The sequence below is a fragment of the Centrocercus urophasianus genome, unplaced genomic scaffold (genome assembly GCF_019232065.1).
Source record: "Centrocercus urophasianus isolate 14NV4802_14NV808 unplaced genomic scaffold, USGS_Curo_1.0 seq_13, whole genome shotgun sequence".
Lineage (NCBI taxonomy): Eukaryota > Metazoa > Chordata > Aves > Galliformes > Phasianidae > Centrocercus > Centrocercus urophasianus.
The window spans coordinates 9,673,691-9,688,792 of NW_024884475.1; the positions used below are offsets into that span (position 1 = coordinate 9,673,691).

Below are 15,102 nucleotides of genomic sequence, written 5' to 3' on the forward strand. Positions count from 1 at the left end.
TTTTTTTTTTTTTTTTTTTTTTCCAACTAATTTATAAAGATTTCATAAGAGTCTACATTAAAGATGTGGTTTACGCATGCATTTAATATTTATATCTTGAATTTTCAGAATCTGTAAATAAGAGTTTGTAAAATTGTGGGAATATTTCTTGAGAGAGAGAGTTTCTTTTTACGTCACCTAGTTGTAAAGCCGAGAGATTAAAGATATTTCTTGTTTATTCTATAATGCTAAATATTGTTTATTTCTGCTCAAGAGGGATGCTTAAACTATTATAAACAGTACCTTTGTTTTGAATAAAGTATAGTTGCCTGTGGTGTTGTACACTGTGATCTGACTAAGTGGTTTTGTTTGTAAATTACTATTTTTCTGATTAAGCTTGCTTTGCTTTTGTCAGTATTATTTTGGCAAACAAAAATTGGCATCATATAGATTGTGTGAAGTAATTATGAACCTTTCTCCAAAGAGTTGATACTTTGACTTGCAAAATCCATCAGGATAGATATATATGAAGGTCTTTGATTTTAAACATTGGATTTTTTCGGTTGTCTTCAGTACAACTGAAATGTTACACTAAATTTTTTCATTCATCTCTCATGTTCATATTGCTATGCACTCTATTGGTATGGCCATCCAGAAATATGGAAGACTGTTAATGGGCTCATGTCTGCAGAGGAAAATCAAGTAATTGGGATTATTCACAATTAAAAGTTCATAATCTTTTAGATGTACTTGAAGTGGAAAAATGGCACAAGCCACAAGATGTTACACTGCAATGATGAAGTGGTAGATAGAAAATTTGATACAAAGTTTGTCAACTTCCACAAGTTTTTAGAAAATCTACCTTCCAAAAGCTGTGATATTGGTTTAATTATTTACAGTTCTCAAATTTTTGTGTAGTTCAAAAGCTGTGTTTGTTTTTTACTTATGGGGACTCTTGAATTGGGATGGCAAAAAGCATGGAAGAGGAGGACCAAGAGTTGTTGGTGATTCAAACATGTTTTACATTAGTAACAAAGGAATTCATAGTCCCAACAACTCTAAACATACACAGAAAGCAAAGTGAGCTGTTACACACCTTGGTATGGGTTTATCTTGTGAGTTGAGATATGTCAGGCCTGAGCTGGTCAAAAATTCTGTGGGAAGGAGGCACCTCCAGAGGAGCTTCTGTAGCAGCTATGGTTGGTGTCTGATGCTGGGGGTCTGCTTGCATGCTGGGAAGCTTCTGTTGCTTGAATCATAGATTCACAGAATGGCCTGCATTGGTGGGATCCTTAAAAATCATCCAGTTCCATCCCTGCCATGGGTGGGGTTGCCACTCATTAGATCAGGTGGTATGGGGTATTATAATGAAGCTCACTTTAACAGCTTTCCTAACCCTAAGATGCCTGGAGTTAGATGATATGGCTCTTGTCCCAGTAGACAAGGGAAGACAAAAATTTCACGTCCCTGTGTGCTTATATAAAGTTCATGTTTTCATGGGGTGAAGAGCTGAAAATTCTTTTTTTTAATTATTACAATTGCAATTTGATGTGTTAGTCTTCTTCATAGTGCTTTGGAAATACAAAGCTGTCTAAACCATTGTTGCTATGGTATCAGTGATACATACTATAGTATAAGCATGTCTGCCTTTGGTTGTCAGTGTGATGTCAGCTGGAGAAGCTGTTACATGATGAGGGTCATTAAGCTGTGTGGCTCGGGGCATAAGTGCATGTCGTTCCAATCTTTTGGCTGGGCACTTCAAGTCTACTTCAACTCAGTGCAAGAAGAGGCTCTGCAATTGAGATAGCGTTGGGATTTCCAATGCTTAATGATACAGGAAAGTATTGCAAGTAGAGCAGCTTAAAGAGATGGGACTGATTTGTGACTGACAGTATGAAAAACATTGTTAGAATGACTGACTCTGGAAGTCAGCTCAAATTAAGAGTTTCTGTAAGTCACAATGACTAATTTAAAGATTTATGCTTTTGGCACCTAACATCTCACTGACTGGGAGCAAGGTGGTTAATGAGCAGAGAGAGGCACTTCGGAAGATGTCTCATTATGCACAGTAGCAATGACAGCTGTGGTTAAATTATTAGAAATGTAAGGATTTGATTGGATTAAGGAATTGCTCCTAGTTCTGTGCTTATTTAACATGTTAGCCTTTACTGTGTCCTTTTTCTAGCTCTTATGTAAGGAACTGTATTTGCTGAGATAATTCAATCACACCCTATCATTTTTCATACCCTGAGGACCTCGTCAGTCTTCACAGAGTTACACATCATGCTTTGAATATGAAATTGATATTCACTTCTTCTAGCTTGATCAGATTAACTTATTAGACTCTGTTTTTCTTAGGTAGTTCACTTAGAGCTGTGCTCAAGTCCATGTTTTGAGGGAATTCTTGAAATTCGACCTGTTCCTACAGAGATGCTATTAAAAATAAAAGGCTTTGAAAAGTGATCGTTTTTCTGCACTGCTGAACACTAATCATTCTGGAGTAAATGTTGATTTTGTTCATCACAAAGCAGAATTGTCTCTTAATTCTGTGAGAGCAAGACTGTCACTCTAAATGACAGAGAGAACTGGGATGCTATGGAATTGGTATTTACCATTTTAGTCATCATTTACTTTGGATGTTTGGCTTGGGAGGTAAATTATCTTTGGTTGTATTCTTTTTTGTGTGTGAAATAAACACTAGAAATGTGCTGCAGTAGCATAGATCACTTGCTTAGCACATTGAACAGAGGTTGGGATGCTCTCTTATTAAAACCAGCATTTCTGTGTCATAGCTGGGGAGTAGAGCAGAGTCAGATTGTGTCCTGATGTGGGGCAGAGTAAAAAGAGCTCTTGTGTTCTGCAGTCCTGTGAGACAGTAAGGCTGGTTTGGCCTCCTGCTGCCAGACATCATCTCTCCAACTTTTCCAAAATACCAGCTGGCCCAACATTAAGTATCAAGTGTCCCAAGCAGAGTTCTGACTGGCTGTCAATGACGGCAAAACAGAGTCTTCTTTCAGCAGAATATAGGTCACGGAATAGCTGCTTGTGTCCTACATAATTGTCGTCTTAGTACGTTGTCATTACAGACTTGAATCCTTGGGATTATTGGCAATTGGAGCAGACTGTGGGCAGATGAAGCTGCCCATGCCTTCCTGCAGTGTGACCCACATCTGCTGGTGGGTTAGGTGGTGGTCACCAGCCTCTGCTTGCAGAAAATCTTGGCTTCTCTTTTTTTGGGGATAGACAGAAGGAGAAGGGTCTCTTGAGGCAGAGAAAAATAAAGGTTTTCCTGTACAGCTTGTAGCCAAGGCTTGGTAAATACAATCTTAGATTCATCTTAAGAGAGGACTTCAGTCACAGCCAATTCAGATTAAGAGAAGTGTACTGAAGTGTTTTCCCTGCTTTCTATTGTTTTGAATAGAGAAGTGCGCTTCATTGCTGTCCTCCAACCATATTTTACAATTTTCCCCTTGGTGACTAGAAACCAAATTTTGAATCCTTCCTTCCATCCTACAGGACTGTGTTTTACTTTTCCTTTCCAGCAACTTGTACTGAGCTAATGCAGATAATATGAGCATTGCAGGAGCTGGAGCTCAGCCAGCCCCAAACCAGACCTTTCCCACCAGTTTCAAGCACTTCCTCGAAACAAGGTCTCCCTCCCTGTAAAAGCAGCTGGGGCACGCAGACTAGATGGAAATGTGCAGCTCCAGCATCTGCTGCCTGCATAATATGAGCACTTGTTTCCTTGTCAGACTGAACGTAGTGACATTTTCAAGGACTACTGTTGCAGCTCAAAAATGCATCAGAAGGCAACAGAAATGTTGGTTGCAGAGCTGTGCAAGAAGTAGCACAATGGCTCCAGGCTTAAGGTTCTGTTTACATGAATGTAGCACATTTCTCCTATGAATGCAGTGCTGAAAGACAAGTGTCTGCAGAAACTGTGTAGCCTGAACGTGAAAATGGAGGCAGTCTGCTGATGTTTCTGATGGGGATAAAGAACAGTTTGATTCATATTAATTTAATTCTACAAAAGAAGAGGTTCTGAGGTGTGACATTAGCTTCAATAATGCTAATACTTGTATACATTTGAAATAACTGTATCATTGCAATAAAATGGTAATTATGCCCTCTTAATGCCAAATTAAGCATAGCAAATAAAACCGGAGGAGTTCATTTTTATGTTGCAGCATTAATTACTCAAGACATTTGTATATTCCTGGAAATAACACATTAAAAAAAGAGAAACCTTTGGAAAGGTCCTTAAATTATTGTTTTAAATGCTTATAGAAGCTCATTTTCAGACAGTATTAATGGAATGTTAGTGCATTATAATGTAATTAATGGTTGGTGATAATTCATTGTGGCTTGACTAGCAAGATAAATTACTATACTTTGTTATTTTATTTTGCTTTTTGGTATTGCTATAACAAATAGGCATGGTTGTTGTTACTCTACCAGGGAATAGAAAGAGAAATTAGCTATGGAAATTTGTTCTGAATTGTTTTTTCCTGGTTCCAAACACTTGTTCATTTTCTAGCCAGGGAATGTACTTGTTCCTCTGCTCTATGACACAAATGGAAGCAAATATCACCATGAAAAGGGGAGGAAGGATGCTGAGCAGGGGCATAGCTTGGTTGGTGCTACAGATCTGGTGATGGGAGTCACAGAATCACAGAACTGTAGGGTTTGGAAGGGACTTCCAGAGATCATCTAGTCCACCCCCCCTATCAAAGCAGGCTCCCTATAGCAGGTTGCCAAGGTAAGCATGCAGGCAAGTCTTGAATATCTCCAGATATTCCACAACATCCCTAGGGCATCTTCTTTGGTAATTGGGTGTAGAACAGGTTCCTCAGGCTGGTGGTCATAGCCCTAAGCCGGCAGAGTTTGAGAAGGATTTGGACAGTGTTGTCAGACATCGGTTGTAAATGCTGGTTGTCCTGTGTGGAGCCAGGACTGCCCCTTGAACAAAGGATGCTCTGCTCTGTTCTACTCTGTACTCTGTTCTAGCCAATATTCTCTATGGTTTTATGTCCTAAAAAAAAAAGAGACAGGCAGGAATATGGCTCCATTAACTTCTGGATGTATTAGAAATGACCGTGGGACAACCAGGGAGCTCTAGCCCATGTTTTACTGCCCATCAGCTGTGCCATGTGTTTGAATCTGTCTGACAGCACCTGCCTTCCCAGGACACTTGTATCCTAAGACCTTTCTATTATCTCCAGGTCACACACATTTAGTAGTTTCACAGCTTTCTATAAATTTCCTCTAATGATAAATCAGTGTGTAGTACTCAAGTGTTCTGAGGTTTCTGGTTATCCCATGTTCCTGCTGATACACTGGTAATAGAGTCCAGTGGTTCTTAATTATTTCTTGAAAAAATAAGGAAGCTGTGAATTTCAGAGCTACTTATGCTAAAATTGAACAATAAAGAATATGAGTTAAAGTATTGAAAGAAAAAAGCCTTTTGCTTTCTTTCTTGGTATTAAAAGAGATCTCAAAGACATAATTCCATTTCAGATGTTGCTGATGAGATGTTAAAACCTTACACAAATAGTGGAAAGGCTGAACTCTCTGGCTGTAATAATTAAATGGCTGAGATCAAAACTTAGCTGAGAAATTAATTCTTCCATCCAAATTGATAGCAGCCATAATGGTGAGCATTACTGGGAGCAGGGTGAAGCCCAACAGTATCAGATTCCCACTGATTACATGTTTTTTTCTTTGCTTTAAAAGCAGCAGTTCATATTGTTGGCGAATTCCTCAATGATCATCAACCAAGATTAATCTATTCAAGCAGGCTTTGGGTCTGCCCTGCTGCTTTGCAGCTACATCCCTCTATAGAGGATGGGATTAGGAAAGCAGGCTGAAAATTCTTTTCTGGTATGGTCACTGTGTTGGGAAGTGTTGGGAGTTGAGTGCATGGGACATGTGGAGACTTTGTCCTGAGCACAGCAGCTGAAAGTGGGATGTTTCTCATATCCCCTCTGTCCACTGGATTAGCTTTGGAATTCACAAATTGAATCCTGAACCTGATTTTAGTATCTGTGCTTGTTTTTGAAAACCTGAGCAGTGCTGTTCTTGCAACATCAGGTCATGCTTCCAGCTTGGGATCTCATTCAGACCTAACAGGGTTAAACTCATCAGTTTTTCAGATTGCCACAGTCAAGAGACTATAGCTGCTTCTTTGAGCAGTGTAATTCCTGTGTAGCCATGGATGTGTGTCTAGTGGTGCCATGGAGCAGGGATGCACTGAACTGCATGATCTTGCAGCAGATCTCCAAAGAATCAGAGCACCTGAAAAGGCTGTTAGTTTTTGTAGTCACATTTTCTTGGAGAGCAAGGAAATGAACTCTTGAAGTGGGAGATGATCAGATCTGTTGGGTGATACAGAGTAAAAGCCTTAAAAATGCTTTAAGCTCTGGCTGTACAAGACTTTGCAGGGTTCATGTCACTTATTCCAGTTGCATTCCTTTTCCAAGTGTTTGGGCTACCTGAACCCAATGTCTCTGTGGAGCACCTACCCTATGAGGACAGGCTGAGGGAGTTGGGCTTGTTCAGCCTGGAGAAGAGAAGGCTGCGTGGTGACCTCATTGCAGCCTATCAATACCTGAAGGGAACCTACACCCAGGAGGGGAGTAAACTCTTCAAAAGGGCTGACAACAGCAGGACTAGGGGAAATGGATCCAAGTTGAAGGAGGGAAGATTTAGGTTGGATGTTAGGGGGAAGTTCTATACGAGGAGAGTGGTTAGGCCCTGGAACGGGCTGCCCAGGGAGGTTGTGGATGCCCCATCCTTGGATGTGTTTAAGGCCAGGTTGGACGGGGTCCTGGGCAACCTGATCTGAATGTGTGTGTTTGGTGGCCCTGCTAGGCAGGGGGGTTGGAACTACATGATCCTTGAGGTCCCTTCCAACCCGGGTGATTCTGTGATTCTGTGATCTCTGGGACACTCCCGGGTGTCCTTCCAGCCAGGTATGCCTTAACACCCCCAAAATCCTCTAATGTATTTGGGAGAGGAGATAACACAAGAGGGGGAAAGTCTCTTGCTGCCCACCCAACCTGAAGCCTTTCTCCTGTTTGTGGAGAATTGCTTCCTTGCTGTCCGCTGTGAATAGCTGGGAAATGCAAAGTGGAGAGTCAGCTTGCAGGTCAGACTGCTCTATTCCTGGTCACATCAAGGAGCAGGGGTGAGAAGGCTGCAAGGAGGGATTTTCAGCCTTGTCTGCGTGATGTTTCAAGTATGGGAATCTTCCCTTCCCTTTAGTCCCAGCTCTCGACTCTCAAGATCAGTTGTTTCGGAGTTGTTGTGTGGGTTGGTATTTTTTTGGTGGTACTCTTTTTTTTTTTTTTTTTCCTGAGACTTGTCTGAAATTAGTTTTCTATGTTACAATAACACGTGTGAGTGAGTTAAGCCTTTTTTTTTCTACATGGCACTAAACCCACACTGTTGTTTGGTGATCCTGTACAATAGGCAGCTTATAAATGCAAAATTATGGAAATGCTTATGTAATTTTCCAGAAGAGAATGAAGAAATAAAGATGCTTTAAGTCTAATTACTTCGTTAATAATTAATTTTACTCTCTATTTAAGCACTGGAAATTTCCATGTTTTAAAAAATTCTTCGCATGTATTAAAAAATTCTTTGTGCAATTTTTTGTGTAAAACAATGATAAATTAATATTTAGTGATCATCTTTTCCTTTTGTATGTGTAGCATCAGCCCACACACAAAAAAATCCATTTTAAAAAAATCTGTTCCATGTGTTCATCTGCTCCCAGAAAAAATATCCCCAAATAATCTTGGCATCTTTGCAGTGCCTATCATCTTTCTTGCACTATTGGTCCTCAGAATGTCGCAGTTTAATTCACTGTAGTTTAATTTCTCCTGTATCGATGGTATAAATTACCTTTACTAACTGCAAGGCTCTTTGGGAGGACTTGCTCACACTGGTTGCCTTCTATTGCCTCAGTCTGTTCCTGTAATTTCTCTTCTGTAAAGTTCTGGGCTCAGATTCTGAATGTCATCTGGGCAGTTCTTATTACAGCACCCTTTTATTACTGCCAGGATGCCTGCCCTGAACACAGCACATCCTCTTTTCCTGACTGCATTCCTCACTTAGTGCCAGGTATTCAGCAGTGTTTGAGTTTCTCTCCCTCTTTCTCAAATCCTTGTAGTCCCCTGTAATGTCTGACTTAGTAACTAACACCCTTTGTTAATTGTTTGCCTTACCCATATTTATTACATGGCTCCTTTTCCACACTAAATAGCATGTTGCCTTGTAACCTCTACTTAAGCAGCTTATTTTTCCAGCGATGTCTGCTCCATTTGTTGGTGCCCAACAAATCGGTGTGCTATGACTTCATTATGAGACTGGTCCAGAGAGGTTGTGGACGCCCCATTCCTGCAGGTACCCAAGGCAAGGTTAGATGTTGCTCTGGCAGCCTGATCATGGGAGGGGCAGACAGCACATGGCAGGGAGTTGAAAATGCATGGGCTTTAAGATCCTTTCTAATCCAACGTCTGTGAGATATCTGTGAGATAGAAACAGGAATTTTACATTTGTTTGTTTCTTTCTTTTGTTTTAGTCCTATAAAAATTTACTTACACCAAATTTATTGTTTTTTTTTTTTTTCTTGTTGTACTTTTTGTCATTATGAAAGCTCTGCTAAAGGCATTGCAGGCCGTGTTACTTTTGGTCATCATTCTGTATGTCTTACTATGTTTTTCTGGAGAATTCTGCAGCCTGGTGCTGTAGTCAGGGGCATTGAAAGGGGACAGCACATTGTTTATGGTCTTCTGTAAAGGGACTCTTGTGAGAAAGCAGCTGGCATGGGAGTTAGCTTGGTTTCCTTCATCTGAAGGGCTGGCCAGTGGACAAGGGCTGTCAGCACCAATTTCAGGGATGAAGGACACTCTTTATTCCCAACAGATAGCAGGCAGCAGAAAAGGACTCGTGACCCAGTTATCTCAGGAGCGTGCCCAGCAATGTGCCATCCTTTATGCAAAACTCAGTGGAGTCTCAACCTCATCTCTCATTTAAAGTTTTTCTGCTTTATGAATATGCAGCACATCTAATATCTTATACTCCAGTGCCTTGTACTAAAAAAAAAAAAAAAAAATTAAAAAATCCCACAAATTATTATCTTTTTTCTGACTTGCTGCATGCGTTCTTCAGTTAGAGATACTGGTGTATACATCTCATTGCTATGCAGATGCTTGCTCATCCGTGGACTTGAGGACAGAAGTGCTAGATAGCCAGTAGTTTGAATTTTGGTTGCTTCTGCCAAACCTGTTCTGCTCAGGGTTGGACTGGTTCCAGTGAGTGTTTGATGGCATCAAGAAAGGATGGGCAGCAAGTTGGAAGACGTGGGTGTAGGTGTAGATGCACTGCTTATCGTGCTTTATCTCATTAAACCTTTACCCTCTTACTGTTTGTTTTCACTTCTGCCATATGTTTGTCCTCTTTCTTTGGATCGTGCTGCACTAGTGCCAACTTGGAGCACAACCACTGTGGATTACTTCAATTCAGCTAATAGACAATGATAATTTAAAGGAAACACGTTCTTAATTTATTTTGGTCCTAGTGATCAAGCATTGCCAAAATCTGTATAGTTACACAGAGAGATGTGGTTAGTTTTATCTCTTTTGTTGTTGTTTGAGATCATTCTGTTCTTAATGGAAAATCAAACACTGCCCTGGGTATTGCTGCAGCCAATTACTTAGGAGGGAAAATACCTTAAAACACGCTGAGAAAAATCTGTGAAATATGATGCTTTATTGCATTTTTCCAGAATGCTTAAAGCAAAATTTATTAATTGCAGATTGTTTATGAAAAGTATTTTTTTTTTAATACATGGTTAGAAATCTCTAGTTTCTGTTTGCTATTAAAGTCACGTACACTGTGGGTTGCAAACTTAGTAAGGGAGTTGTAGTTCAAGGACATGCAAACTCCAAGCAATATGAGAATTGTTCAGTGCAAGTAAGTACATGTATTTTTTTTTTAATTCTTGATTAAATCTTGATTTATTTTCTTATAGCGAAGGATAACTGTGTTCTTTCATATTTACTAGGAGCATTGCATTTAGAAAACTAAATGTTTTCTAAAGCAATGGAATGAGAATGGATCAAGAAAGGTACTCTGAGCATAGGAGAATAAGAATAGGAAGAATAAGAATAGGAGAATAAGAAGGGTTGTACACTCTCCGCATTCTACTGCACTTCACTTTCCTTGGGAAAAGGGAAGCAAGTATAGGAAAAATGTAAGTTAATCACGATCAGATCTGAAATCTTCCAAAAATGCAATTTACAACCAATGGCACCATAGGCTATAGGGAGCTTGCAGCCAACTAATCCATTTCAGCATGGCCTGGATTTGTTGCTAAGCTGTGTGGCTGTCGTTTGGAAAGCCATCAGTGAAGGCACTGACCTCGACTATGTATCTTTGTGGAAACAACGTGAAGCAGAAGGTTGGTGAGGATGCAGTGAGGGCAAGGCTATGCCTACCAGAACTGGACTTGAAGTTGCATGAGGAGTCAAGGGTTTCATCCTTTCCTATGGCAAGGACAGTGTATTGTTGTTTGCATTATAATAGGTGTTTGGCTTGAGTTGATGTGAGAAGTTAACACTATAATGCTTTATGGATCATCTGTGCCAGCAGTCAGTATCTTTCTGGCTTTTGTTGTCATCACTTACTTCTTGTCCTTGCCTTCCATTGTCAGTGGATTACAGAAACGTGAAGCACTGGTTTGCTGGGTTGTGTCCCTGAAGCCAGATCCTAGTGTTGAAGTTTTACTGTGATGCCGTCAAAATCCTCACAGCTGCTGATGTAGGAGCCTACCTCCTCCATAGCCGAGTTATGAGACCTTAGGAGAGGCTCTAAGCTTACAAGCAGAATTGTAAATGCAAATTAGTGTGCTTTTCAACTGTGTTATCATAGAATCATTAAAGTTGGAAAAGACCTCAAAGTTCACGTAATCCAACTGTCCATCTACCACCAATATTGTCCTCATGTTATGATTGCATAGTACCAAAATGTGGGTTGTATTTATCCTTGCAGAGGAGAAAGTTTGGCAAATGGAGGGAAAGGCTGCAGTATAGCTCTTTTGCTTTTCCTGTCTGTTAATTTATCTTCCTCCTGAGCAGTACTGTTCTGCAGAGTGCCTTCTGCATCTCTGCAAAGATGAAGTAGCCTCTGGGAAAAGCACAGGAGGCCAAATCCAAATAGTTCATTGCATTGTTTGGAAGCTGGAGTGGTTTCAGCGTGCAGAATTTGTGTTCAGGAGTAGAGATCTTTAGATCTGCTTTCTGAGTTCCAGACCATGTCAGTCAGCATCCCTGGGAAGCTCTGCACGATGGAGAGCGCAGCGATCTCTTATTCAGGGCTCTTCAGCTGTCGGTATAGACATCCTATGCCTTTTCCAATAGTCAGCACTGGACGAACAAAAAATGCTTTCTTATTTATCTCTTAAGAAATGTAAATACTTTCAGTGTGAAGAAAAAAACTAAAGAACAACATTCTGAAAATTTGGTAGATTTACTCATTTCTGCTTTTGTTGATCGGCATTTGTGTGAGAACCATCTGATTCATCCTCGAAAAATGCATTCAGATTTAGTCATAATTGCATGTTAATACTTCTGAAGCATTGATTTTTTTTTTTTTTTTTAAAAAGCCTCCACTCTCTTCATTATATAGTGTTTATAACAGTTTATCCATAGTGTATTATAAGAGCTTAAAGAAATTCTTATAACTTTCACTAAGCATCATTCTAACTAAAAGTTTTGCTTTATTTTACACAACATCTTTTTTTTTTTTTTTTTTCCCAATCAAAAGCAAGCTGCATTTCAAGCTTTAAAAAATAACTTGTTTGATATGTTGTTAGGTATTTTTTTCTTTGTGGAGACTGGAAGTTATGAACTTCCTATGAAAAGATTTGCCATTGGCTATTGAAGCCAATGGAGAACCACTCTTAACCCTATATTCAGCTATTGATTCAATGGATTTTTAACAAGATTCAGTGCAAAATGTTCTTTAATCTGCACAGTGCAGTGAACTTGCTTAGCCTCTTGTGCAAAGTGCTGCATAATGTGCTGCTTCCCAACCCCTCTCTCAGCAGCAGCAGATGCTATTTTCATGTTTACATCCCTGAGCAGTTTCTGTTTGCTGAAAGAAACTGTTCCTTGGCTGCTTTGTAACTGAAGCAGGCAGTGACTGGGGAGGGTGGGGAACAAGGGAGGAGGAGGGGAGTGTTTTGTCAGCTTCAAAGATAGCAAGAAATAATAAAATCTCCATGTACAAGGGAAATGCAGCCCTGTTTGTAGCCCAGCACTTTGTTCCATGTCTACCCAAGCTGATCTTGAACCCATTGGTCCCTTTCCAGGGCAAAAAATACTTTTCTGCCTTGACACAAAGTTAATCTGAAGCAAGAGCTGCAGATTTTTAACCCTAGCAGAGCATTCACCTGCTAACTGAGCAAGAAGAATTGCCTTAAATAGCTCAACGCATCACTGTTATTCCAGCGATGCACAGTCCCAACTCCATATGAGCTAGCAGGGGACAATTCTTTGGCAGCCAGTTATCACTGTGATTGCCTTCTGGAGAGAGGCAAGCTCTCAGCATCTCCTTCCGAAATCAGTGCCGTGCCCTCCTGCCCGTGGTGATAGGGCATGGGGACAGCCTGTACCAAGGGGGACAGCTGGAGGCATTTCCCCTCTGTTGCCAGATTCTGTATTTTTAGCTTATCAGCTGACTACTTTTTTCATTTCTGGCCTGACAGTTTGAAGTTTTTCCTTCTTTAAGCCTTTTTTCCGAGGTGCCACCCTACAGTGCTAATGAAAGGTGCTCCTCCCACGTCCCTGCCAGAGGTGGACCACCGCCACCTCTGTGTGAAGGATGCCCTGTGGACGTGCAAACCTTCAGCTTTCTGCTGGGTGCTATTTTTACATGAGGCTTTGGCTCGCCTCCCGCCTGTGCGTGGGTGCTGCAGGAGTCATCTGAGCCCCAGCCGCACTTGTGCCAGAGCAGCTCATGACCGCGCTGCCACCGACCCCTCTCGTCCCACTGCCTGCCCCCAGGACATTGAAGCACATGGTGGGATTGCTCTTGTCATTGTCCTGGTAGAGCTGGGTTAATGCAGGCATGCCGGAGGATACAGGTATGGTGGGAGAACTGTGGGTTCTGGAGAGCACAGATCTGAAATGAGTTGTTTTTTGTCTGGAAGTGCCGTCGCTAAATCACTGGTGTTGTCGTGAGAATATTTATTTGGGGTTTACCTGGAGATACTATAAAGAAAGGTGTTTAAACATTTATTTCAGATTATGCTTTATGTTCACGTAATTATATTAAGATTTTTGAAGTTATGATGATATTGGCGCTTGCTAGGTAACAGCTTAATCTGGAAAAATTCTGATTTTTTAAAATATTAGTTAAATACTTCATAGTAGAAGACTTCATCGTGCTTTAGACTTAGTATTAGATTATAATGAAAAAAGACCTTATTCCTTTATGCAGATTTCTCACTGCAGTCTTACTAGAAGTCATACAAAAATAGCCTTTCTCTTGCTGCAGTAGCAGTTCCTAAAATTCAGCAGAGATTTCTCTCTAGCTGCACTTGGATTTGGTAAATATTTTATTACAATGACAAGGGCAGGAGGTTAGCTTGTGCTAAGCTTGTTTGTGTGATGTGAATTCTGCATTAAGCATATGGTGAGATTTGGAGTTCTTGTGTGCTGAGTGCTTGTGCTATATTGCTTATCTTACACGTTTGCATTGCTTTGCATTCTGCTAGATAACACTTCTCGTTCATTCCTGGTGCCATAAATTAGCAGAAAAATCATAGGTCACTTCAGTCTTCATGCCAACTTCCTGCTGTCTTGTATCAGCTGTAGATTTTTTTATTTAATTTTGGATCCTTAGGATGTGCTGGAAAAGGCATGTTGTCCTCTCCATTGTGCCAAAGGCACTGTGCAAGCTGTTGTTTATAAACAATACCAGCAGGTTTGTGGTTCAAAAAAGAACACGAATTTCAAATGGGTCTATTTAGCTTTTTAGACCATGTTAGTGAGATTAACTGAATAGGGACCTACTGCATAAAGATGGATTAGATTTGCTGAATTGCCTGGCCTATGGAATATGAACTAAAGAGGGGAGCAGTAATAGCCTGTTGCTGCAGGGCTGGGAGAAGCAGTGAGCACCTGTGCCCAGCTAGTGTAGCCAAGCCCCGTTGGGAGGGCAGCACATTCTGGAGCTCTGGGTAGGCACAGCTTGGCCATGCACAGCTTACTGGAGCCCTGGAGGGGCTACATGATGGGGAAATACAAGGGAAAGCTTCCTTGGTCTTTCCCCTTGTGAACTATCCACATTGTTGTGATCTACGAAAGCAGATGATATGATAACAGGAAGCCATTGCTAAGCATGCAAACACGTTATCTTGAAAAAGGGTTGTAACACAAACCGCGAGTTGGAAAATGTGTTAAAGCAGGCAGCTTCCAGATACTTAATGTGCTGTTGCAGAACCATAAAGATCTCACGCCCCCACAGTGCTCTGTAATGAATCACAACTTCTTAGGGAAAAAAAGCATCAACAAAGCAAAACTTTGTCTAAGGGAAATTTTTAGCTCATGCGCATGTAATTCTCCAAACACTGCATGTACTGCCTTATTATTCTTTTTTACTATCCCTGAGCCTATGCCAGCACTAAAGGTGCTCCTAGTCACTACATTTTGCATCCAAACATGAAGCAGGGAGGCAGCAGGGCAGCTTAAGTCGCCTAAAACCACAAGTAGTGCCTAACAGGATATTTACGGGCACTTCAGTGCTTATTTCCTTGCCTTTCATCTGGTGGTTTTGCATCCTATGTGTTTTGATTGAGGCAACACCAAAAATGTTTGACAAAATAACAACTTGAGCTCCAATCTCTAATTCTCATCTGATTTTCCTCTAATCCTGCTCAGAGAAGATTGTAAATTTAATTCCTCTCTGGGCTTTCCTGAACCATGCCCTCCCCAAATTCTCAGAAACAGGATTTCAAGAATCAGTGCTACTGTCCTGTTTCCCAGATGTTTAGTGAGTAAATCGTATTTTTTTCTCCTCTTTGATTGATTTTCAGGAACAATCTCTAGCTGTAGA

At 40.7% G+C, this 15,102-nt stretch overlaps 1 protein-coding gene across 7 annotated transcripts in view; it reads left to right on the forward strand.

The window, feature by feature from the left end:
• Positions 1 to 15,102, forward strand: part of ABLIM2 (actin binding LIM protein family member 2) — a 139,459-nt gene that overhangs the window by 16,511 nt on the left and 107,846 nt on the right. The window contains exon 1 of one of the 7 annotated variants that reach the window (XM_042811919.1): positions 13,044 to 13,129. The exons of the other annotated variants lie outside the window; for them this stretch is intronic. Within the exon in view, the coding sequence (XP_042667853.1) occupies positions 13,114 to 13,129 (16 nt within the window). The 5' untranslated portion in view covers positions 13,044 to 13,113. Of the gene's footprint in view, positions 1 to 13,043; positions 13,130 to 15,102 lie in introns of those variants that run through there. 7 annotated transcript variants of the gene reach the window in all.